This window comes from Heptranchias perlo, unplaced genomic scaffold (assembly GCF_035084215.1).
Source record: "Heptranchias perlo isolate sHepPer1 unplaced genomic scaffold, sHepPer1.hap1 HAP1_SCAFFOLD_183, whole genome shotgun sequence".
Taxonomy (NCBI): Eukaryota; Metazoa; Chordata; class Chondrichthyes; order Hexanchiformes; family Hexanchidae; genus Heptranchias; species Heptranchias perlo.
Genome location: NW_027139109.1, coordinates 676,915 through 703,910, shown reverse-complemented (window position 1 = coordinate 703,910; position 26,996 = coordinate 676,915). Strand labels below are relative to the sequence as shown.

The 26,996-nt window shown below is 50.6% G+C and overlaps 1 protein-coding gene across 1 annotated transcript in view; it reads left to right on the top strand.

Moving 5' to 3' along the window:
- Positions 1-4,718: 4,718 nt before the first annotated feature.
- Positions 4,719-26,996, top strand: part of LOC137309840 (proteasome subunit beta type-8-like) — a 199,366-nt gene continuing 177,088 nt past the window's right edge. The window contains exon 1 of the mRNA XM_067977856.1: positions 4,719-5,519. Coding sequence (XP_067833957.1) covers positions 5,376-5,519 — 144 coding nt within the window. The 5' untranslated portion in view covers positions 4,719-5,375. The remainder of the gene's footprint in view (positions 5,520-26,996) is intronic.

Below are 26,996 nucleotides of genomic sequence, written 5' to 3'. Positions count from 1 at the left end.
TCCCCCGATCTATCACCCCCGATCTTCTCCCCCGATCTATCATCCCGATCTTCTCCCCCGATCTATCATCCCGATCTCCTCCCCCTGATCTTCTTCCCCCTGATCTCCTCCCCCTGATCTACTTCCCCCCGATCTCCTCCCCGATCTTTCCTCCCGATCTCCTCCCCGATCTTTCCCTCTGATCTTCTCCCCCCGATCTTTACCCCCGATCTTCTCCCCCCGATCTCCTCCCCGATCTCTCCCCGATCTCCTCCCCGATCTCTCCCCGATCTTTCCCTCTGAACTTCTCCTCCCCGATCTCCTCCCCGATCTCTCCCCGATCTCCTTCCCCGATCTTTACCCCAATCTTCTCTCCGATCTCCTCCCCCGATCCTGCCCCCCCCGATCTTCTCCCCCTGATCTTTCCCCCGATCTTACCCCCAATCTCCTCTGCCAAACTTCTCCCCCCAATCTTTCCCCCCCGATCTCTCCCCCGATCTCCTCCCCCGATCTTGCCCCCCGATCTTCTCCCCCCCAATCTTGCCCCCCGATCTTTCCCCTGATCTCCTCCCCTGAACTTCTCCCCCCAATCTTTCCCCCGATCACCTCCCCTGTCTATGATCCCGCCCTCTGATCCCCGGCTGCTGCAGGCATTCCTCCCCCTGTCAATCCTACACCTTCTGACTCAGATGCCATGTTATTGTTATACCGATATTGTTAACAGTTCCCTCTCCTCAGGTACTGTCCCCCTCCCCTTCAAATCTGCCGTCATCAACCCCCTCCTCAGAAAACCCACCCATGACCCCTCTGTCCTTACAAACTCCCGCCCCATCTCTACCCTCCCTTTCCTCTCCAAAGTCCTTGAACATTTTGTCACCTCCCAAATCCGTGCCCATCTTTCCCACAACTCCATGTTTGAATCCCTCCAATCAGGTTTCCACCCCTGTCACAGTCCTGAAACGGCCCTGATCAAAGTCACAAATGACATCCTCTGTGACTGTGACCGTGGTAAACGATCCCTCCTCATCCTTCTCCACCTGTCTGCAGCCGTTGACCACACCATCCTCCTCCAACACCTCTCCTCCGTCGTCCAGCTGGGTGGGACTGCGCTCACCTGGTTCCATTCTTATCTATCCAGTCGTAGCCAGAGAATCACCTGCAATGGCTTCTCTTCCCACTCCCGCACCGTTACCTCTGGAGTCCCCCAAGGATCGATCCTTCGCCCCCTCCTATTTCTCATCTACACGCTGCCCCTCGGTGACATCATCCTAAAACACAACGTCAGGTTCCACATGTACACTGACGACCCCCAGCTCGACCTCACCACCACCTCCCTCGACCCCTCCACTCTCTCTCATTTGTCACATTGTTTGTCCGACATCCAGGACTGGAGGAGCAAAAATTTCCTCCAATTAAATATTGGGGAGACTGAAGCCATTGTCTTCGGTCCCCGCCACAAACTCTGTTCCCCAGACCCCCGACTCCATCCCTCTCCCTGGCCACTGTCTGAGGCTGAACCAGACCGTTCACAACCTTGGGGTCCTACTGATAGTAGTATCATCGTATCATAGAATGATGCAGCACAGGAGGAGGCCATTCAGCCCATCGTGCCTGTGCCGGCTCTTTGAAAGAGCGATCCAATTAGTCCCACTCCTCTGCTCTTTCCCCATAGCCCTGCAAATGTTTTCCCTTCAAGTATTTATCCAATTCCCTTTTGAAAGTTATTATTGAATCTGCTTCCACCGCCCTTTCAGGCAGTGAATTCCAGATCAGAACAACCCACTGCGTAAAAAATGTCCCCTCTGGCTCTTTTGCCAATTACCTTAAATCTGTGTCCTCTGGTTACTGACCCTCCTGCCACTGGAAACAGTTTCTCCTTATTTACTCCATCTAAACCCTTCATGATTTTGAACACCTCGATTAAATCTCCCCTTAACCTTCTCTGCTCTAAGGAGAACAATCCCAGCTTCTCCAGTCTCTCCACATAACTGAAGTCCCTCATCCCTGGAACCATTCTAGTAAATCTCCTCTGCACCCTCTCTGAGGCCTTCACATCCTTCCTAAAGTGCGGTGCCCAGAATTGAACACAATACTCCAGCTGAGGCTGAACCAGTGTTTTATAAAGGTTTAGCATAACTTCCTTGCTTTTGTACTCTATGGGGTAAATATTAACTGAAAGCCGGGAAGGGGGGGTGGGGGGTAAGATTTCCAGGAGTGAGACCCGGAAGGTAAGTGGGCGGGTCATGATCTGCGATCGCGACCTTAATGAGGCCCTTCAATGGCATTTCCAGGTTTCCCACCCAGCAGCACGAGTGGAACCAGGTGAGCGCAGTCCCACCCAGCTGGACGATGGAGGAGAGGTGTTGGAGGAGGATGGTGTGGTCAACGCTGCAGACAGGTGGAGAAGGATGAGGAGGGATCGTTTACCACGGTCACAGTCACAGAGGATCTCATTTGTGACTTTGATAAGGGCCGTTTCAGTCCTGTGACAGGGGTGGAAACCTGATTGGAGGGATTCAAACATGGAGTTGTGGGAAAGATGGGCACGGATTTGGGAGGTGACAAAACATTCAAGGACTTTGGAGAGGAAAGGGAGGGTGGAGATGGGACAGAAGTTTGTAAGGACAGAGGGGTCAAGGGTGGGTTTTTTGAGGAGGGGGGTGATGATGGCAGATTTGAAGGAGAGGTGACAGTACCTGAGGAGAGGGAACTGTTAACAATATCAGTATAACAATAACATGGCCTCTGAGTCAGAAGGTGCAGGGTTCAAACCCCGCGGAGTGGAGATGGGAGCTCCAGACAGTCCCAGCAAGTGGAGACGGGAGCTCCAGACAGTCCCAGCAAGTGGAGACGGGAGCTCCAGACAGTCCCGGCGAGGGGAGACGGGAGCTCCAGACAGTCCCGGCGAGGGGAGACTGGAGCTCTAGACAGTGCCGGCGAGGGGAGACTGGAGCTCCAGACAGTCCCGGCGAGGGGAGACGGGATCTCCAGACAGTCCCGGCAAGGGGAGCCGGGAGCTCCAGACAGTCCCGGCGAGGGGAGCCGGGAGCTCCAGACAGTCCCGCGGGGCGAGTGGAGACGGGAGTTCGAGACAGTCCCGGTGAGTGGAAACGGGAACTCCAGACAGTGCCGGCGAGGGGAGACTGGAACTCCAGACAGTGCCGGCGAGGGGAGACTGGAGCTCTAGACAGTGCCGGCGAGGGGAGACTGGAACTCCAGACAGTGCCGGCGAGGGGAGACTGGAGCTCTAGACAGTGCCGGCGAGGGGAGACGGGAGCTCCAGACAGTGCCGGCGAGGGGAGACTGGAACTCCAGACAGTGCCGGCGAGGGGAGACTGGAACTCCAGACAGTGCCGGCGAGGGGAGACTGGAACTCCAGACAGTGCCGGCGAGGGGAGACTGGAACTCCAGACAGTGCCGGCGAGGGGAGACTGGAACTCCAGACAGTGCCGGCGAGGGGAGACTGGAGCTCTAGACAGTGCCGGCGAGGGGAGACTGGAGCTCTAGACAGTGCCGGCGAGGGGAGACGGGAGCTCCAGACAGTGCCGGCGAGGGGAGACTGGAGCTCTAGACAGTGCCAGCGAGGGGAGACGGGAGCTCCAGACAGTCCCGGCGAGGGGAGACGGGAACTCCAGACAGTCCCGGTGAGGGGAGACGCGAGCTCCAGACAGTCCCGGTGAGGGGAGACGGGAACTCCAGACAGTCCCGGTGAGGGGAGACGGGAACTCCAGACAGTCCCGGCGAGGGGAGACGGGATCTCCAGACAGTGCCGGCGAGGGGAGACTGGAACTCCAGACAGTGCCGGCGAGGGGAGACTGGAACTCCAGACAGTGCCGGCGAGGGGAGACTGGAGCTCTAGACAGTGCCAGCGAGGGGAGACGGGAGCTCCAGACAGTCCCGGCGAGGGGAGACGGGAACTCCAGACAGTCCCGGTGAGGGGAGACGCGAGCTCCAGACAGTCCCGGTGAGGGGAGACGGGAACTCCAGACAGTCCCGGTGAGGGGAGACGGGAACTCCAGACAGTCCCGGTGAGGGGAGACGGGATCTCCAGACAGTCCCGGCGAGGGGAGACGGGATCTCCAGACAGTCCCGGCGAGGGGAGACGGGATCTCCAGACAGTCCCGGCGAGGGGAGACGGGATCTCCAGACAGTCCCGGCGAGGGGAGACGGGATCTCCAGACAGTCCCGGCGAGGGGAGACGGGATCTCCAGACAGTCCCGGCGAGGGGAGACGGGATCTCCAGACAGTCCCGGCGGGCGGCTCGGCTCGGAATTCTGGGTCGACATCCAGCGGAGATTCCGGTGTCTGGTGGGTGGGTGTGGGCGGCCCCCCCTCATCGAACAGGTTGTGGGAGCGATAAAATCTCCCGCTGTGTGGGACTAACCCCAACCCCCCACCGACTGGTATAAGGATGTTTATGGCCATAGAAGCAGTGTTCACATCGTGAGCTGTCAGACTGATAATCAGCCTGTGAATCCTCCCACTAATTCACCCTGTTCTCTAAGGGACGAGTGTGAGGATAGAGGATAGCGTGGGGAGGTACGTTCGATGGGAGTGTGTATCAGAGACACTGCAGCACTGATTCTCTCAGTGCAGGATGTGCAGGATTGGCAAACTGCCCCTTTTTCTCCAATGTTAGTGGTTCGGTGAAAAGGAAGCAATGAGAATTAGTCCCTCTGCTGACGTGACTTGTTGCTGGGAGGATTACTCCTGTGAAGGTTGTGTTTTCAATCACATTTCATTGCAGACTCTGATCTGTACCTGCCCTGGGAGTGTTTGATGGGACAGTGTAGAGGGAGCTTTACTCTGTATCTAAGTGTCACTGTCCCAATCCCAATCCCAAGTCACTGTCCCATGGTCCTCTGACCCGAGTCCCCAGACCCCAGACACAGTCCCGAGACCCCAGCCCCTGTTCCCAGATCCCAGCCTCTGATCCCAGACCCCAGACCCCAGTCCCAGACCCCTGTCCCCAGTCCCAGACCCCAATCCCCAATCCCCAGACCCCTGTCCCCAGTCCCAGACCCCAGACCCCAGTTCCCAATCCCCAGTCCCAGACCTCAGTCCCCAGTCCCAGACCCCAGACCCCAGTTCCCAATCCCCAGTCCCAGACCCCAGTCCCAGACCCCTATCCCCAGACCCCTGTCCCCAGTCCCAGACCCCTGTCCCAGACCCCTGTCCCCAATCCCCAGACCCCTGTCCCCAGTCCCAGACCCCAGACCCCAGTTCCCAATCCCAGACCCCAGACCCCAATCCCCAGTCCCAGACCCCAGTCCCCTATCCCAGACCCCTGTCCCCAATCCCCAGACCCCAGTCCCAGACCGGGTTAGTTTCATTTGCTGTAACCGGTTACTTTCAGTTTCACTGCCAGGCGTTGGTTGGGGAAGTGATCTCTGGACATGGCGCTGCTGGATGTTTGCGGATTCGGGGACTGGCTTCAGGATCAATCCCCTTTCGGGGCGGGGGAGCAGTGTTTGGATAAAAGAAATCATTTTGCTTTCGGGGTCAGTGGCGGCGAGTTGGCGGTGCCGGCTGGACTGGATGTGAGTATTCCGGGTTTGATCGCTGCAATAACTGAATTGGTTTGGATTTGATCGGCACGGCCACAGTCTGAGAGTATCGGGTTCGGTCAATCCGAGCTTAAACCGATAAATGAGGGAAACACTCGGAATGTGAACAAAGGCTGACTGAGAAAAGGGGAAATAATTGTACACATGGCCGGGGAAAGTCAGAGAGAGAGAGACTGGTCTGTGAGAGAGAGAGAGACTGGTCTGTGAGAGAGAGTGTGTGTGTGTGAGAGAGAGAGAGACTAGTTTGTGAGAGAGCGAGAGACTGGTCTGTGAGAGAGAGAGACTGGTCTGTGTGAGAGAGAGAGAGTGTGTGTGTGAGAGAGAGAGACTGGTCTGTGTGAGAGAGAGAGAGTGTGTGTGAGAGAGAGAGACTGGTCTGTGAGAGAGAGAGAGAGAGACTGGTCTGTGAGAGAGAGACTGGTCTGTGAGAGAGAGAGAGAGAGAGACTGGTCTGTGAGAGTGTGTGAGAGAGAGAGAGACTGATCTGAGAGAGAGAGAGAGAGAGACTGGTCTGTGAGAGAGAGACTGGTTTCATAGAATCATAGAAGTTCACAACATGGAAACAGGCCCTTCGGCCCAACATGTCCATGTCGCCCAGTTTATACCACTAAGCTAGTCCCAATTGCCTGCACTTGGCCCATATCCCTCGATACCCATCTTACCCATGTAACTGTCCAAATGCTTTTTAAAAGACAAAATTGTACCCGCCTCTACTACTGCCTCTGGCAGCTCGTTCCAGACACTCACCACCCTTTGAGTGAAAAAATTGCCCCTCTGGACCCTTTTGTATCTCTCCCCTCTCACCTTAAATCTATGCCCCCTCGTTATAGACTCCCCTACCTTTGGGAAAAGATTTTGACTATCTACCTTATCTATGCCCCTCATTATTTTATAGACTTCTATAAGATCCCCCCCGAAACCTCCTACTCTCCAGGGAAAAAAGTCTCAGTCTATCCAACCTCTCCCTATAAGTCAAACCATCAAGTCCCGGTAGCATCCTAGTAAATCTTTTCTGCACTCTTTCTAGTTTAATAATATCCTTTCTATAATAGGGTGACCAGAACTGTACACAGTATTCCAAGTGTGGCCTTACTAATGTCTTGTACAACTTCAACAAGACATCCCAACTCCTGTATTCAATGTTCTGACCAATGAAACCAAGCATGCTGAATGCCTTCTTCACCATCCTATCCACCTGTGACTCCACTTTCAAGGAGCTATGAATCTGTACTCCCAGATCTCTTTGTTCTATAACTCTCTCCAACGCCCTACCATTAACGGAGTAGGTCCTGGCCCGATTCGATCTACCAAAATGCATCACCTCACATTTATCTAAATTAAACTCCATCTGCCATTCATCGGCCCACTGGCCCAATTTATCAAGATCCCGTTGCAATCCTAGATAACCTTCTTCACTGTCCACAATGCCACCAATCTTGGTGTCATCTGCAAACTTACTAACCATGCCTCCTAAATTCTCATCCAAATCATTAATATAAATAACAAATAACAGCGGACCCAGCACCGATCCCTGAGGCACACCGCTGGTCACAGGCCTCCAGTCCGAAAAACAACCCTCCACAACCACCCTCTGTCTCCTGTCGTCAATCCAATTTTGTATCCAATTGGCTACCTCACCTTGGATCCCATGAGATTTAACCTTATGTAACAACCTACCATGCGGTACCTTGTCAAAGGCTTTGCTAAAGTCCATGTAGACCACGTCTACTGCACAGCCCTCATCTATCTTCTTGGTTACCCCTTCAAAAAACTCAATCATATTCGTGAGACATGATTTTCCACTCACAAAACCATGCTGACTGTTCCTAATTAGTCCCTGCCTCTCCAAATGCCTGTCGATCCTGTCTCTCAGAATACCCTCCAACAACTTACCCACTACAGATGTCAGGCTCACCGGTCTGTAGTTCCCAGGCTTTTCCCTGCCGCCCTTCTTAAACAAAGGCACAACATTTGCTACCCTCCAATCTTCAGGCACCTCACCTGTTGCTGTCGATGATTCAAATATCTCTGCTAGGGGACCCGCAATTTCCTCCCTAACCTCCCATAACGTCCTGGGATACATTTCATCAGGTCCCAGAGATTTATCTACCTTGATGCGCATTAAGACTTCCAGCACCTCCCTCTCTGTAATATGTACACTCCTCAAGACATCACTATTTATTTCCTCAAGTTCCCTAACACCCATGCCTTTCTCAACCATAAATACCCATGTGAAATATTCATTCAGGATCTCACCCATCTCTTGTGGTTCCGCACATAGATGACCTTGTTGATCCTTAAGAGGCCCTACTCTCTCCCTAGTTACTCTTTTGCCCTTTATGTATATGTAGAAGCTCTTTGGATTCTCCTTTGCCTTATCTGCCAAAGTAATCTCATGTCCCCTTTTTGCCCTCCTGATTTCTCTCTTGAGAAAAGTTTGTGAGAGAGAGAGAGAGAGACTGGTTTGTGAGAGAGAGAGAGGGAGAGTGTGTGAGAGAGAGAGAGAGAGAGAGAGAGAGACTGGTTTGTGAGAGAGAGAGAGAGAGAGTGTGTGAGAGAGAGAGAGAGACTGGTTTGTGTGAGAGAGAGAGAGAGAGAGAGACTGGTCTGTGAGAGAGAGAGAGTGGTCTGTGAGAGAGAGAGAGAGAGACTGGTCTGTGAGAGAGAGAGAGAGAGAGAGAGACTGGTTTGTGAGAGAGAGAGAGAGAGTGTGAGAAAGAGAGAGACTGGTCTGTGAGAGAGAGAGAGAGAAACTGGTCTGTGAGAGAGAGAGAGAGAGAGAGAGAGACTGGTCTGTGAGAGAGAGAGAGAGAGAGACTGGTTTGTGAGAGAGAGAGAGAGAGACTGGTCTGTGAGAGAGAGAGAGAGAGAGAGAGAGACTGGTCTGTGAGAGAGAGAGAGAGAGACAGGTCTGTGAGAGAGAGAAAGAGAGACTGATTTGTGAGAGAGAGAGAGGGAGAGACTGGTCTGTGAGAGAGAGAGAGACAGAGACTGGCCTGTGAGAGAGAGAGAGAGAGAGAGAGACTGGTCTGTGAGAGAGAGAGAGAGAGAGACTGGTCTATGAAAGAGAGAGAGAGAGAGACTGGTTTGTGAGAGAGAGAGAGGGTGAGTGTGTGAGAGAGAGAGAGAGAGACTGGTCTGTGTGAGAGAGAGAGAGAGACTGGTTTGTGAGAGAGAGAGAGGGTGAGTGTGTGTGAGAGAGAGAGAGAGAGACTGGTCTGTGTGAGAGAGAGAGAGAGAGAGACTGGTCTGTGAAAGAGAGAGAGAGAGAGACTGGTTTGTGAGAGAGAGAGAGGGTGAGTGTGTGTGAGAGAGAGAGAGAGAGACTGGTTTGTGAGAGAGAGAGGGTGAGTGTGTGAGAGAGAGAGACTGGTCTGTGAGAGAGAGAGAATCATAGAAAGTTACGGCACAGAAGGAGGCCATTCGGCCCATCGTGTCCGTGCTGGCCGAAAAAGAGCTATCCAGCTTAATCCCACTTTCCCGCACTTGGTCCGTGGCCCTGTCGGTTACAGCACTTCAGGAGCACATCCAGGTACTTTTCAAATGAGTTGAGGGTTTCTGCCTCTCCCACCCTCTCAGGCAGTGAGTTCCAGACCCCCACCACCCTCTGGGTGAAAAATCTTTTCCTCATTTCCACTCTAATCCTTCTATCAATCACTTTAAATCTATGCCCCCTGGTTATTGACCCCTCTGCTAAGGGAAATAGGTCCTTCCTATCCACTCTATCCAGGCCCCTCATAATTTTATACACCTCAATTAAATCTCCCCTCAGCCTCCTCTGTTCCAAGGAAAACAACCCCAGCCTATCCAATCTGTCATCATAGTTAAAATTCTCCACTCCTGGCAACATCCTCGTAAATCTCCTCTGTACCCACTCTAGTACAATCACATCCTTCCTGTAATGTGGTGACCAGAACTGTACACAATATTTTGTACAGTTCTAGCATAACCTCCCTGCACTTATATTCTATGCCTCAGCTATTAAAGGAAAGTATTCCATCTGCCTTCTTAACCACCTTATCTGTCCTGCTATCTTCAGAGATCTGTGGACATGCACTCCAAGGTCCCTCACTTCCTCCACAGCTCTCAGTATCCTCCCATTTATTGTGTATTCCCTTGCCTTGTTTGCTCCCCCCAAATACATTACCTCACACTTCTCCGGATTGAACTCCATTTGCCACTTTTCTGCCCATCTGACCAGTCCATTGATATCTTCCTGCAGTCTACAGCTTTCCTCCTCACTATCAACCACACGGCCTATCTTTGTGTCATCCGCAAATTTCTTAATCATGCCCCTTATGTTTAAGTCCAAATCATTAATATATACCACAAAAAGCAAAGGACCTAGTACTGAGCCCTGTGGAACCCCACTGGAAACAGCCTTCCAGTCACAGAAACACCCGTCGACCATTACCCTTTGCTTCCTGCCACTGAGCCAATTTTGGATCTAATTTGCCACTTTCCCTTGGATCCCATGAGCTTGTACTTTTTTAACCAATCTGCCATGTGGACCTTGTCAAAGGCCTTGCTAAAATCCATGTAGACTATATCAACTGCACTACCCTCATCGACCCTCCTTGTTACCACCTCAAAAAATTCAATCAAGTTAGTCAGACACGACCTCCCCTTAACAAATCCATGCTGACTGTCCTTGATTACTCCGTGCCTTTCTAAGTGACGGTTTATCCTGTCCCTCAGAATTGATTCTAATATTTTGCCCACCACTGAGGTTAGACTGACTGGCCTATAATTACTCGGTCTATCTCTTTTTCCCTTTTAAAACAATGGTACAACGTTAGCAGTCCTCCAATCCTCCGGCACCACGCCTGTATCCAGGGAGGATTGGAAAATGATGGTCAGAGCCTCCGCTATTTCCTCCCTTGCTTCTCTTAACAGCCTGGGATACATTTCATCCGGGCCTGGTAATTTATCTACTTTCAAAGATGCGAATCCCCTTAATACTTCCTCTCTCACCGTTTATCCCATCCAATATTTCACACTCCTCCTCCTTAACTATAATCTCTGCATCGTCCCTCTCCTTTGTGAAGACAGAAGCAAAGTATTCATTAAGAACCAGACCCACATCTTCCCCCTCCACACACAGGTTACCTTTTTGGTCTCTAATAGGCCCTACTCTTTCCTTAGTTATTCTCTTGCTCTTTATGTATTTATAAAACATCTTTGGGTTTTCTTTGATTTTACCTGCTAATATTTTTTCATGCCCTCTCTTTGCTTTCCTAATTTCCTTTTTATCTTCATCCCTGCACTTTGTGTACTCCTCTAAGCTTTCCGTAGTATTGAGTTCCCGATGTCTATCATAGGCTTTCTTTTTCTGTCTTATCTTACCCTGTATACTCCTTGTCATCCAGGGGACTCTAGATTTGACAGTCCCACCCTTTTTCTTTGTGGGAACATGTTTACTCTGAACCCCTTGAATCTCCCCCTTGAATGCCTCCCACTGCTTTGACACTGATTTACCTTCAAGTAGCTGTTTCCAGTTTACTTCTACTAAATCACTTCTCAGTTTAGTAAAATTGGCCTTTCCCCAATTGAAAACTTCAACTCCTGCTCTGTCTTTGTCCTTTTCCATATCTATGCTAAAACTAACTGTATTATGATCACTCCCACCAAAATGCTCTCCCACTGATCCTCCTTCCACCTGCCCAGCTCATTCCCTAAAACTAAATCCAGAACTGCCCCCCACTTTTGGTGTGCAAGTTCACAGATCCCTGAAGGCGGCAGAACAGGTAGATAAGGTGGTAAAGAAGGCATATGGGATACTTGCCTTTATTAGCCGAGGCATAGAATATAAGAGCAAGGAGGTTATGATGGAGCTGTATAAAACACTGGTTAGGCCACAGCTGGAGTACTGTGTGCAGTTCTGGTCGCCACACTACAGGAAGGATGTGATCACTTTGGAGAGGGTGCAGAGGAGATTCACCAGGATGTTACCAGGGCTGGAGCGCTTCAGCTATGAAGAGAGACTGGGAAGATTGGGTTTGTTTTCCTTGGAGCAGAGGCGGCTGAGGGGGGACATGATTGAGGTGTACAAAATTATGAGGGGCACAGATAGGATGGATACTAAGGAGCTTTTTCCCTTCGTTGAGGGTTCTATAACAAGGGGACATAGATTCAAGGTAAAAGGCGGGAGGTTTAGAGGGGATTTGAGAAAGAACTTTTTCACCCAGAGGGTGGTTGGAGTCTGGAACTCACTGCCTGAAAGGGTTGTGGAGGTAGGAACCCTCACAACATTCAAGAAGCATTTGGATGAGCACTTGAAATGCCATAGCATACAAGGCTACGGACCAAATGCTGGAATATGGGATTAGAGTAGACAGGGCTTGATGGCCGGCGCGGACACGATGGGCCGAAGGGCCTCTATCCGTGCTGTATAACTCTATGACTCTATGACCCCGCCTCGTTGGGCTTGCTATATACTGGCAAAAAAAATTCTCCTGTATGCAATTTAAGAATTCTGCGCCCTCTATATCATTCACACTGATTGTATCCCAGTTAATATCAGGGTTGTTGAAACCCCCTCCCATTACTGCCCTATTGTTTTTGCACTTCTCAGAAATTTGCCTCCATATTTGCTCCTCTATCTCCCTCTGACTGTTTGGGGGTCTATAGTTCACTCCCAGCAGTGTGACTGCCCCTTTTTTGTTCTTTAGCTCAAACCATAAGGCCTCATTTGATGCTCCTTCTAAAATATCATCCCTCCTCACAACTGTAATTGTTTAATTTACCAAAATTGCCACCCCCCCTCCTTTTTTATCCCCCTCTCTATCACGTCTGAAAACCCTGTAACCAGGGACATTGAGCTGCCATTTCTGCCCCTCTTTAAGCCACGTTTCTGTAATAGTTAAGATATCGCACTGCCACGTGTCAATCTGTGCCCTCAGCTCATCCGCCTTATTTCCTATACTCCTTGCATTGAGATAAATACATTCAAGGACTGCCAAACTCCTCTGTTGTTTATTTTCTAACCTTTGTTCCCTCTGCCTTCCAGACTCACTCACTAATTTTCTGCCTTCCATTTCCAGTTCTGACTTGATCCCATCTGACTCCACACTCAGGTTCCCATCGCCCTGCCAAGCTAGTTTAAACCCTCCCCGACAGCACCAGCAAACCTCCCCGCAAGGATATTGGTCCCGGCCCTGTTAAGGTGCAACCCGTCCGGCCTGTACAGGTCCCACCTCCCCCAGAACCGGTCCCAATGCCCCAGGAATCTAAAGTCCTCCCTCCTGCACCGCCTCTCCAGCCACGCATTCATCTGCTCTATCCTCCTATCTCTATACTCACTAATCTGGAGATTACTACCTTTGAGGTCCTGCTTATTAGTCTTTTTCCTAACTCCTTAAACTCAACCTGCAGGATCTCATCCCTCTTTCTTTCATGGCTAAAATTCTCCAGTCCTGGCAACATCCTCATAAATCTCCTCTGTACCCTTTCTAGTGCAATCACATCTTTCCTGTAATGTGGTGACCAGAACTGTACGCAGTACTCAAGCTGTGGCCTAACTAGTGTTTTATACAGTTCCAGCATAACCTCCCTGCTCTTATATTCTGTGCCTCGGCTAATAAAGGAAAGTATCCCTTATGCCTTTTTAACCACCTTATCTACCTGTCCTGCTACCTTCAGGGATCTGTGGACATGCACTCCAAGGTCCCTCACTTCCTCTACACCTCTCAGTATCCTCCCATTTATTGTGTATTCCCTTGCCTTGTTTGCCCTCCCCAAATGCATCACCTCACATTTCCCTGGATTGAATTCCATTTGCCACTTTTCTGCCCACCTGACCAGTCCATTGATATCTTCCTGCAGTCTACAGCTTTCCTCCTCACTATCAACCACACGGACAATTTTTGTATCAGCTGCAAACTTCTTGATCAAGCCCCCCACATTCAAGTCCAAATAATTAATATATACCACAAAAAGCAAGAGAGAGACTGGTCTGTGAGAGTGTGAGAGAGAGAGAGAGAGAGAGAGAGAGAGACTGGTCTGTGAAAGTGTGAGAGAGAGAGAGAGAGAGAGACTGGTCTGTGTGAGTGTGAGAGAGAGAGAGAGACTGGTCTGTGAGAGTGTGAGAGAGAGAGAGAGAGACTGGTCTGTGAGAGAGAGAGAGAAAGAGAGAGACTGGTCTGTGAGAGAGAGAGAGAGAGAGACTGGTCTGTGAGAGTGAGAGAGAGAGAGAGAGAGACTGGTCTGTGTGAGAGAGAGAGAGACTGGTCTGTGAGAGTGTGTGAGAGAGAGAGAGAGACTGGTCTGTGAGAGTGAGAGAGAGAGAGTGAGAGACTGGTCTGTGAGAGGGCGTGAGAGTAGAGAGAGACTGGTCTGTGAGAGTGTGTGAGAGTAGAGAGAGAGACTGGTCTGTGTGAGTATGAGAGAGAGAGAGAGAGAGAGACTGGTCTGTGAGACAGAGAGAGAGACTGGTCTGTGAGACAGAGAGAGAGACAGGTCTGTGAGAGAGTGAGAGACTGGTCTGTGAGAGAGAGCGAGAGACTGGTCTGTGAGAGAGAGAGAGAGACTGGTCTGTGAGACAGAGAGAGAGACTGGTCTGTGAGAGAGTGAGAGACTGGTCTGTGAGAGAGAGAGAGAGAGACTGGTCTGTGAGAGAGAGAGAGAGACTGGTCTGTGAGAGAGAGAGAGAGACTGGTCTGTGAGAGAGAGAGAGAGACTGGTCTGTGAGAGAGTGAGAGACTGGTCTGTGAGAGTATGTGTGAGAGAGAGAGAGATTGGTCTGTGAGAGAAAGAGACTGAGTTTTTCTTATTCATTCATGGGATGTGGGCGTCGCTGGCGAGGCCGGCATTTATTGCCCATCCCTAATTGCTCTTGAGAAGGTGGTGGTGAGCCGCCTTCTTGAACCACTGCAGTCCGTGTGGTGAAGGTTCTCCCACAGTGCTGTTAGATAGGGAGTTCCAGGATTTTGACCCAGTGACGATGAAGGAACGGCGATATATTTCCAAGTCGGGATGGTGTGTGACTTGGAGGGGAACGTGCAGGTGGTGTTGTTCCCATGTGCCTGCTGCTCTTGTCCTTCTAGGTGGTAGAAGACGCGGGTTTGGGAGGTACTGTCGAAGAAGCCTTGGCGAGTTGCTGCAGTGCATCCTGAGGATGGTACACACTGCAGCCACAGTGTGTCGGTGGTGAAGGGAGTGAATGTTTAGGGTGGTGGATGGGGTACCAATCCATCGGGCTGCTTTGTCCTGGATGGTGTCGAGCTTCTTGAGTGTTGTTGGAGCTGCACTCATCCAGGCAAGTGGAGAGTATTCCATCACACTCCTGACTTGTGCATTGTAGATGGTGGAAAGGCTTTGGGGAGTCAGGAGGTGAGTCACTCACCACAGAATACCCAGCCTCTGACCTGCTCTTGTAGCCACAGTATTTATATGGCTGGTCCAGTTTAGTTTCTAGTCAATGGTGACCCCCAGGATATTGATGGTTGGGGATTCAGTGATGGTAATGCCATTGAATGTCAAGGGGAGGTGGTTAGACTCTCTCTTGTTGGAGATGGTCATTGCCTGGCACTTGTCTGGCGCAAAATGTTACTTGCCACTTATCAGCCCAAGCCTGGATATTGTCCAGATCTTCATGGTCTGTGAGAGTGAGAGAGAGAGAGAGAGAGAGAGACTGGCCTGTGAGAGTGTGAGAAAGAGAGAGGGAGACTGGTCTGTGAGAGTGAGAGAGAGAGAGAGACTGGTCTGTGAGAGTGAGAGAGAGAGACTGGTCTGTGAGAGTGAGAGAGAGAGAGACTGGTCTGTGAGAGTGTGAGAGAGAGAGAGAGACTGGTCTTTGAGAGAGAGAGACTCGTCTGTGAGAGAGAGAGAGGGAGACTGGGTCTATGAGAGAGAGAGACTGGTCTGTGAGAGTGTGTGAGTGTGAGAGGGAGAGAGAGAGAGAGACTTGTTTTTTTAAAATTCGTTCATGGGATGTGGGCGTCGCTGGCGAGGCCGGCATTTATTGCCCATCCCTAACTGCCCTTGAGAAGGTGGTGGTGAGCCGCCTTCTTGAACCACTGCAGTCTGTGTGGTGAAGGTTCTCCCACAGTGCTGTTAGGGAAGGAGTTCCAGGATTTTGACCCAGCGACGATGAAGGAACGGCGATATATTTCCAAGTCGGGATGGTGTGTGACTTGGAGGGGAACGTGCAGGTGGTGTTGTTCCCATGCGCCTGCTGCCCTTGTCCTTCTAGGTGGTAGAGGTCGCGGGTTTGGGAGGTGCTGTCGAAGAAGCCTTGGTGAGTTGCTGCAGTGCATCCTGTGGATGGTACACACTACAGCCACTGTGCGCCGGTGGTGAAGGGAGTGAATGTTTAGGGTGGTGGATGGGGTGCCAATCAAGCGGGCTGCTTTGTCCTGGATGGTGTCGAGCTTCTTGAGTGTTGTTGGAGCTGCACTCATCCAGGCAAGTGGAGAGTATTCCATCACACTCCTGACTTGTGCCTTGTAGATGGTGGAAAGGCTTTGGGGAGTCAGGAGGTGAGTCACTCACCACAGAATACCCAGCCTCTGACCTGCTCTTGTAGTCACAGTATTTATATGGCTGGTCCAGTTAAGTTTGTGGTCAATGGTGACCCCCAGGATGTTGATGGTTGGGGATTCGGCGATGGTAATGCCATTGAATGTCAAGGGGAGATGGTCATTGCCTGGCACTTGTCTGACGCGAATGTTACTTGCCACTTATCAGCCCAAGCCTGGATGTTGTCTCGATCTTCATGGTCTGTGAGAGTGAGAGTGAGAGAGAGAGGGAGAGAGAGACTGATCTGTGAGTGAGAGAGAGATAGAGAGAGACAGGTCTGTGAGAGAGAGAGAGAGAGAGACTGGTCTGTGAGAGTGTGAGTGAGAGAGACTGGCCTGTGTGAGAGAGAGAGAGAGACTGGCCTGTGTGAGAGAGAGAGAGAGACTGGTCTGTGAGAGAGAGAGAGAGAGAGAGACTGGTCTGTCAGAGAGTGAGAGAGAGAGAGAGAGAGAGAGAGAGACTGGTCTGTGAGAGAGTGAGAGAGAGAGAGACTGGTCTGTGAGAGAGTGAGAGAGAGAGAGAGAGAGAGAGGGAGACTGGTCTGTGAGAGAGAGAGAGAGACTGGTCTGTGAGAGAGAGAGAGAGAGAGAGAGAGACTGGTCTGAGAGAGAGAGAGAGAGAGAGAGACTGGTCTGTGAGAGAGTGAGAGAGAGAGAGACTGGTCTGTGAGAGAGTGAGAGAGAGAGAGAGAGAGAGGGAGACTGGTCTGTGAGAGAGAGAGAGAGAGAGAGAGAGAGAGACTGGTCTGTGAGAGAGAGAGAGAGAGTGTGTGAGAGAGAGAGAGAGAGAGAGAGACTGGTCTGTGAGAGAGAGAGAGAGAGAGAGAGACTGGTCTGTGAGAGAGAGAGAGAGAGAGAGAGACTGGTCTATGAGAGAGAGAGAGAGAGACTGGTCTGTGAGAGAGAGAGAGAGAGAGAGACTGGTCTATGAGAGAGAGAGAGAGAGAGAGAGAGAGACTGGTCTGTGAGAGTGAGAGTGAGAGAGAGAGAGACTGGTCTGAGAGAGAGAGAGAGAGAGAGAGACTGGTCTGTGTGAGAGAGAGAGAGAGAGACTGGTCTGTGTGAGAGAGAGAGAGAGAGAGAGACTGGTCTGTGAGAGAGAGAGAGAGAGACTGGTCTGTGAGAGAGTGAGAGAGAGAGAGAGAGAGAGACTGGTCTGTGAGAGAGTGAGAGAGAGAGAGAGAGAGAGACTGGTCTATGAGAGAGAGAGAGGGAGAGAGACTGGTCTATGAGAGAGAGAGAGGGAGAGAGACTGGTCTGAGAGAGAGAGAGAGAGAGACTGGTCTGTGAGAGAGTGAGAGAGAGAGAGAGAGACTGGTCTGTGAGAGAGTGAGAGAGAGAGACTGGTCTGTGAGAGTGAGATAGAGAGACTGGTCTATGAGAGTGAGAGAGAGAGAGAGTGAGAGAGACTCGTCTGTGAGAGTGTGAGAGAGAGAGAGAGACTTGAGTGTGAGAGTGAGAGAGAGAGAGAGACTGGAAGGCTGTTTCCAGTGGGGTTCCGCAGGGCTCAGTACTCAGTCCCTTGCTTTTTGTGACATATATTAATGATTTGGACTTGAATGTGGGGGGCTTGATTAAGAAGTTTGATACAAAAATTGGCCGTGTGGTTGATAGTGAGGAGGAAAGCTGTGGACTGCAGGAAGATATCAATGGACTGGTCAGGTGGACAGAAAAGTGGCAAATGGAATTCAATCCAGAGAAGTGTGAGGTAATGCATTTGGGGAGGGCAAACAAGGCAAGGGAATACACAATAAATGGGAGGATACTGAGAGGTGTAGAGGAAGTGAGGGACCTTGGAGTGCATGTCCACAGATCCCTGAAGGTAGCAGGACAGGTAGATAAGGTGGTTCAGAAGGCATACGGGATACTTTCCTTTATTAGCCAAGGCATAGAATTTAAAATAAAATTGCTGGACTATAACTTGGTGTTGTAAAATTGTTTACAATAGAATATAAGAGCAGGGAGGTTATGCTGGAACTGTATAAAACACTGGTTAGACCACAGCTTGAGTACTGTGTACAGTTCTGGTCACCACATTACAGGAAGGATGTGTTTGCACTCGAGAGGGTACAAAGGAGATTTACGAGGATGTTGCCAGGGCTGGAACAGAGGGGGCTGAGGGGAGATTTAATTGAGGTGTATAAAATTATGAGGGGCCTGGATAGAGTGGATAGGAAGGACCTATTTCCCTTAGCAGAAGGGTCAGTAACCAGGGGTCATGGATTTAAAGTAATCGGTAGAAGGATTTGAGGGGAGCTGAGGAGAATTTTTTTCACCCAGAGGGTGGTGGGGGTCTGGAACTCACTGCCTGAGAGGATGGGAGAGGCAGAAACCCTCAACTCATTTAAAAAGTACCTGGATGTGCTCCTGAAGAGCCGTAATCCACAGGGCTACGGACCAAGTGCGGGAAAGTGGGATTAAGCTGGATAGCTCTTTTTTGGCCGGCACGGTCACGATGGGCTGAATGGCCTCCTTCTGTGCCGTAACTTTCTATGTTTCGAAGACAGGCCTCAGCCTTCGATAATCACTTTGATTAACAGCTGTTTCAGGTCCCTTGCGATTGGCTGCAGTCCTGAATGATTGCCAGCTCTGTGGGGCGGGGCTTCATCTCACTGAATTACATTCACACCTCTCAGGAAATCAATCTTAGGAGGGAGGAGTCAGGTTGTTTGATACTCACAGCCACTGACTGTGAGGCCTACAATAGAGCCATCTTAACCAGGAGTACACCCCACACGAGAGTCAGCTTAACCAGGAGTACAGCCGACACTAGAGCCATCTCAACCAGGAGCACAGCCCACACGAGAGTCATCTTAACCAGGAGTACAGCCTACACTAGAGTCATCTTAACCAGGAGGACAGCCTACACCAGAGTCATCTTAACCAGGAGTACAGCCTACACTCGAGCCATCTTAATCAGGAGTACACCCCACACTAGAGTCATCTTAACCAGGAGTACAGCCCACACTAGAGTCATCTTAACCAGGAGTACAGCCCACACTAGAGTCATCTTAACCAGGAGTACAGCCGACACTAGAGTCATCTTAACCAGGAGTACAGCCTACACTAGAGTCATCTTAACCAGGAGTACAGCCTACACTAGAGTCATCTTAACCAGGAGTACAGCCTACACTAGAGCCATCTTAACCAGGAGTACAGCCAACACTAGAGCCATCTTAACCAGGAGTACACCCCACACGAGAGTCATCTTAACCAGGAGTACAGCCTACACTAGAGCCATCTTAACCAGGAGTACAGCCTACACGAGAGCCATCTTAACCAGGAGTACACCCCACACTAGAGTCATCTTAACCAGGAGTACAGCCTACACTAGAGCCATCTTAACCAGGAGTACAGCCTACACGAGAGCCATCTTAACCAGCAGTACAGCCTATGCTAGAGTCATCTTAACTAGGAGTACAGCCTACGCTAGAGTCAGCCTACACTAGAGCTATCTTAACCAGGAGTACAGCCGACACTAGAGCCATCTTAACCAGGAGTACAGCCTACACCAGAGCCATCTCAACCAGCAGTACAGCCGACACTAGAGCCATCTTAACCAGGAGTACAGCCTATGCTAGAGTCATCTTAACTAGGAGTACAGCCTAAGCTAGAGCCATCTTAACCAGGAATACAGCCTACACGAGAGCCATCTTAACCAGGAGTACAGCCTACACGAGAGCCATCTTAACCAGGAATACAGCCGACACGAGAGCCATCTTAACCAGGAGTACAGCCTACACGAGAGCCACCTTAACCAGGAGTACAGCCTACACGAGAGCCATCTTAACCAGGAATACAGCCTACACGAGAGCCATCTTAACCAGGAATACAGCCTACACGAGAGCCATCTTAACCAGGAATACAGCCGACGCCGGAGTCATCTTAACCAGGAGTACAGCCGACACTAGAGCCATCTTAACCAGGAGTACAGCCTACACCAGAGCCATCTTAACCAGCAGTACAGCCGACACTAGAGCCATCTTAACCAGGAGTACAGCCTATGCTAGAGTCATCTTAACTAGGAGTACAGCCTAAGCTAGAGCCATCTTAACCAGGAATACAGCCTACACGAGAGCCATCTTAACCAGGAGTACAGCCTACACGAGAGCCATCTTAACCAGGAATACAGCCGACACGAGAGCCATCTTAACCAGGAGTACAGCCTACACGAGAGCCACCTTAACCAGGAGTACAGCCTACACGAGAGCCATCTTAACCAGGAATACAGCCTACACGAGAGCCATCTTAACCAGGAATACAGCCTACACGAGAGCCATCTTAACCAGGAATACAGCCGACGCCGGAGTCATCTTAACCAGGAGTACAGCCTACACTAGAGCCATCTTAACCAGGAGTACAGCCGACACTAGAGCCAACTTAACCAGCAGTACAGCCTACACTGGAGCCATCTTAAAGAGCAGTACAGCCTACACTAGAGCCATCTTAACCAGGAGTACAGCCTACACAAGAGCCATCTTAACCAGGAGTACAGCCTACACGAGAGCCATCTTAACCAGGAGTACAGCCGACACGAGAGCCATCTTAACCAGGAGTACAGCCGACACTAGAGTCATCTTAACCAGGAGTACAGCATACACGAGAGCCATCTTAACCAGGAGTACAGCCTACACGAGAGCCATCTTAACCAGGAGTACAGCCTAAACTAGAGCCATCTTAACCAGGAGTACAGCATACACGAGAGCCATCTTAACCAGGAGTACAGCCTACACCAGAGCCATTTTAACCAGCAGTACAGCCTACACTAGAGTCATCTTAACCAGGAGTACAGCCTGCACGAGAGCGATCTTAACCAGGAATACAGCCTACGCTGGAGTCATCTTAACCAGGAGTACAGCCTACACGAGAGCCATCTAAACCAGGAGTACAGCCAACACTAGAGCCATCTTAACCAGCAGTACACCCCACACTAGAGTCATCTTAACCAGGAGTACAGCCTACACTAGAGCCATCTTAACCAGGAGTACAGCCTACACGAGAGCCATCTTAACCAGGAGTACACCCCACACTAGAGTCATCTTAACCAGGAGTACAGCCTACACCAGAGCCATCTAAAAAAAGCAGTACAGCCTACACTAGAGCCATCTTAACCAGGAGTAGAGCCTACTCTAGAGCCATCTTAACCAGCAGTACAGCCTATGCTAGAGTCATCTTAACTAGGAGTACAGCCTACGCTAGAGTCAGCCTACACTAGAGCTATCTTAACCAGGAGTACAGCCGACACGAGAGCCATCTTAACCAGGAGTACAGCCTACACGAGAGCCATCTTAACCAGGAGTACAGCCGACACAAGAGCCATCTTAACCAGGAATACAGCCTACACGAGAGCCATCTTAACCAGGAATACAGCCTACACTGGAGCCATCTTAACCAGGAGTACAGCCTACACTAGAGTCATCTTAACCAGGAGTACAGCATACACGAGAGCCATCTTAACCAGGAGTACAGCCTACACGAGAGCCATCTTAACCAGGGGTACAGCCTGCACGAGAGCGATCTTAACCAGGAATACAGCCTACGCTGGAGCCATCTTAACCAGGAGTACAGCCTACACGAGAGCCATCTTAACCAGGAGTACAGCCTACACGAGAGCCATCTTAACCAGGAGTACAGCCTACAACAGAGCCATCTTAACCAGCAGTACAGCCTACACTAGAGCCATCTTAACCAGGAGTACAGCCTACTCGAGAGCCATCTTAACCAGGAGTACAGCCTACACTAGAGCCATCTTAACCAGCAGTACAGCCTATGCTAGAATATTCTTAACTAGGAGTACAGCCTACGTTAGAGTCAGCATACACTAGAGCTATCTTAACCAGGAGTACAGCCAACACTAAGCCATCTTAACCAGGAGTACAGCCTACACCAGAGCCATCTTAACCAGCAGGACAGCCTACACTAGAGCCATCTTAACCAGGAGTACAGCCTACTCTAGAGCCATCTTAACCAGCAGTACAGCCTATGCTAGAGTATTCTTAACTAGGAGTACAGCCTACGTTAGAGTCAGCATACACTACAGCCATCTTAACCAGGAGTACAGCCGATGCTAGAGTCATCTTAACTAGGAGTACAGCCTACGCTAGAGCCATCTTAACCAGGAATACAGCCTGCACCAGAGCCATCTTAATCAGGAATACAGCCTACGCTGGAGTCATCTTAACACGGAGTACAGCCTGCACTAGAGCCATCTTAACCAGGAGTACAGCCTACACTAGAGCCAACTTAACCAGGAGTACAGCCTACACTGGAGCCATCTTAACCAGGAGTACAGCCTACACGAGAGCCATCTTAAAGAGGCGTACAGCCTACACTCGAGCCATCTTAACCAGGAGCACAGCCTACACTAGAGCCATCTTAACCAGGAGTACAGCCTACACTCGAGCCATCTTAACCAGGAGTACAGCCAACACGAGAGCCAACTTAACCAGGAGTACAGCCTACACTGGAGCCATCTTAACCAGGAGTACAGCCTACACTAGAGCCATCTTAAAGAGCAGTAAAGCCGACACTAGAGCCATCTTAACCAGGAGTACAGCCTACACAAGAGCCATCTTAACCAGGAGTACAGCCTACACTAGAGCCATCTTAACCAGGAGTACAGCCGACACGAGAGCCATCTTAACCAGGAGTACAGCCGACACGAGAGCCATCTTAACCAGGAGTACAGCCGACACGAGAGCCATCTTAACCAGGAGTACAGCCGACACGAGAGCCATCTTAACCAGGAGTACAGCCGACACGAGAGCCATCTTAACCAGGAGTACAGCCGACACGAGAGCCATCTTAACCAGGAGTACAGCCTACACTCGAGCCATCTTAACCAGGAGTACAGCCTACACGAGAGCCATCTTAACCAGGAGTACAGCCTGCACGAGAGCGATCTTAACCAGGAATACAGCCTACGCTGGAGTCATCTTAACCAGGAGTACAGCCTACACGAGAGCCATCTTAACCAGGAATACAGCCGACGCTGGAGTCATCTTAACCAGGAGTACAGCCTACACTAGAGCCAACTGAACCAGGAGTACAGCCTACACTGGAGCCATCTTAACCAGGAGTACAGCCTACACTAGAGCCATCTTAAAGAGGCATACAGCCTACACTAGAGCCATCTTAACCAGGAGTACAGCCTACACAAGAGCCATCTTAACCAGGAGTACAGCCTACACTCGAGCCATCTTAACCAGGAGTACAGCCTACACTAGAGCCAACTTAACCAGGAGTACAGCCGGCACTAGAGCCATTTTAACCAGGAGTACAGCCTACACTAGAGCCATCTTAACCAGGAGTACAGCCTATGCTAGAGTCATCTTAACTCGGAGCACAGCCTACGCTAGAGTCAGCCGACACTAGAGCTATCTTAACCAGGAGTACAGCCTACACTAGAGCCATCTTAAGCAGGAGTACAGCCTACACCAGAGCCATCTTAACCAGCAGTACAGCCGACACGAGAGCCATCTTAACCAGGAGTACAGCCTATGCTAGAGTCATCTTAACTAGGAGTACAGCCCACGCGAGAGCCATCTTAACCAGGAGTACAGCCGACACGAGAGCCATCTTAACCAGCAGTACAGCCTACACTGGAGCCATCTTAACCAGGAGTACAGCCGACACGAGAGCCATCTTAACCAGGAGTGCAGCCTACGCTAGAGTCATCTTAAACTGGAGCACAGCCTACACTAGAGCCATCTTAACCAGGAGTGCAGCCTACACGAGAGCCATCTTAACCAGGAGTACAGCCTACACTAGAGCCATCTTAACCAGGAGTGCAGCCTACGCTAGAGTCATCTTAAACTGGAGCACAGCCTACACTAGAGCCATCTTAATCAGGAGTACAGCCTACACTAGAGCCATCTTAACCAGGAGTACAGCCTGCACGAGAGCCATCTTAACCAGGAGTACAGCCTACACTAGAGCCATCTTAACCAGGAGTGCAGTCTACACTAGAGCCATCTTAACCAGGAGTACAGCCTGCACTCGAGCCACCTTAACCAGGAGTCGAGCCTGCACTGGAGCCATCTGAACCAGGAATACAGCCGACACTAGAGCCATTTTAACCAGGAATACAGCCGACACTGGATCCATCTCAACCAGGAATACAGCCGACACGAGAGCCATCTTAACCAGGAGTACAGCCTACACTAGAGCCATCTTAACCAGGAGTACAGCCTACACTGGAGCCAACTTAACCAGGAGTGCAGCCTACACTGGAGCCATCTTAACCAGGAGTACAGCCTACACTAGAGCCATCTTAAAGAGGCATACAGCCTACACTAGAGCCATCTTAACCAGGAGTACAGCCTACACAAGAGCCATCTTAACCATGAGTACAGCCTACACTCGAGCCATCTTAACCAGGAGTACAGCCTACACTTGAGCCAACTTAACCAGGAGTACAGCCGACACTAGAGCCATTTTAACCAGGAGTACAGCCTACACTAGAGCCATCTTAACCAGGAGTACAGCCTATGCTAGAGTCATCTTAACTAGGAGTACAGCCTACGCTAGAGTCAGCCGACACTAGAGCTATGTTAACCAGGAGTACAGCCTACACCAGAGCCATCTTAACTAGGAGTACAGCCCACGCGAGAGCCATCTTAACCAGGAATACAGCCTACACTAGAGCTACCTTAACCAGGAGTACAGCCTACACTAGAGCCATCTTAACCAGGAGTACAGCCGACACGAGAGCCATCTTAACCAGGAATACAGCCTACGCTGGAGTCATCTTAACCAGGAGTACAGCCTACACTAGAGCCATCTTAACCAGGAGTACAGCCTACACTAGAGCCAACTTAACCAGGAGTACAGCCTACACTGGAGCCATCTTAACCAGGTGTACAGCCTGCACCAGAGCCATCTTAAGCAGCAGTACAGCCTACACTGGAGCCATCTTAACCAGGAGTACAGCCTACACGAGAGCCATCTTAACCAGGAGTACAGCCTGCACCAGACCCATCTTAACCAGGAGTACAGCCGACACTAGAGCCATCTTAACCAGGAGTGCAGCCTACGCTAGAGTCATCTTAAACTGGAGCACAGCCTACACTAGAGCCATCTTAACCAGGAGTACAGCCGACATGAGAGTCACCTTAACCTGGAGTACAGCCTACACGAGAGCCATCTGAACCAGGAGTACAGCCCACACTCGAGCCATCTTAACCAGGAGTACAGCCTACACTAGAGCCATCTTAACCAGGAGTGCAGCCTACACTAGAGCCATCTTAACCAGGAGTACAGCCTACACTAGAGCCATCTTAACCAGGAGTGCAGCCTACACTAGAGCCATCTTAACCTGGAGTACAGCCTACACGAGAGCCATCTTAACCAGGAGTACAGCCTGCACGAGAGCCATCTTAACCAGGAGTACAGCCTACACTAGAGCCATCTTAACCAGGAGTACAGCCTGCACTAGAGCCATCTTAACCAGGAGTACAGCCTGCACTGGAGCCATCTTAACCAGCAGTACAGCCTACACTAGAGCCATCTTAACCAGGAGTACAGCCTACACTAGAGCCATCTCAACCAGGAATACAGCCGACACGAGAGCCATCTTAACCAGGAGTACAGCCGACACTAGAGCCATCTTAACCAGGAGTACAGCCTACGCTAGAGTCATCTTAACCAAGAGTACAGCATACACTAGAGCCATCTTAACCAGGAGTACAGCCTACACTAGAGTCATCTTAACCAGGAGTACAGCCTACGCTGGAGCCATCTGAACTAGGAGTACAGCCTGCACAAGAGCCATCTTAACCAGGAGTACTAGCCTACGCTAGAGTCATCTTAACCAGGAGTACAGCCTACACTAGAGTCATCTTTACCAGGAGTACAGCTACGCGAGAGTCATCTTAACCAGGAGTACAGCTACGCGAGAGCCATCTGAACCAGGAGTACAGCCTACACTAGAGCCATCTTAACCAGGAGTACAGCCTACACTAGAGCCATCTTAACCAGGAGTACAGCCTACACGAGAGTCATCTTAACCATGAGTACAGCCTACGCTAGAGTCATCTTAACCAGAAGTACAGCATACGCTGGAGCCATCTTAACCAGGAGTACAGCCTGCACTAGAGCCACCTTAACCAGGAGTACAGCCCACACTCGAGCCATCTTAACCAGGAGTGCAGCCTGCACTGGAGCCATCTTAACCAGGATTACAGTCTACACTGGAGCCATCTTAACCAGGAGTACAGCCGACACTAGAGCCATCTTAAAGAGCAGTACAGCCTACACTAGAGCCATCTTAACCAGGAGTACAGCCTGCACTAGAGCCATCTTAACCAGGAGTACAGCCTACGCTAGAGTCATCTTAACCTGGAGCACAGCCTGCACTAGAGCCATCTTAACCAGGAGTACAGCCTACACGAGAGTCACCTGAACCTGGAGTACAGCCTACACTAGAGCCATCTTAACCAGGAGTACAGCCTACACTAGAGCCATTTAACCAGGAGTACAGCCTGCACTAGAGCCATCTTAACCAGGAGTGCAGCCTACACGAGAGCCATCTCAACCAGGAATAACAGCCGACACTAGAACCATCTTAACCAGGAGTACAGCCTACACTTGAGCCATCTTAACCAGGAGTACAGCCGACACTAGATCCATCTTAACCAGGAGTACAGCTACGCGAGAGCCATCTGAACCAGGAGTACAGCCTACAAGAGAGCCATCTTAACCAGGAGTACAGCCGACACGAGAGCCATCTTAACCAGGAGTACAGCCTGCACGACATCCATCTTAACCAGGAGTACAGCCTACACTAGAGCCAACTTAACCAGGAGTACAGCCTACACTAGAGCCATCTTAACCAGGAGTACAGCCTACACTCGAGCCATCTTAACCAGGAGTACAGCCTACACTCGAGCCATCTTAACCAGGAGTACAGCCTACACCAGAGCCATCTTAACCA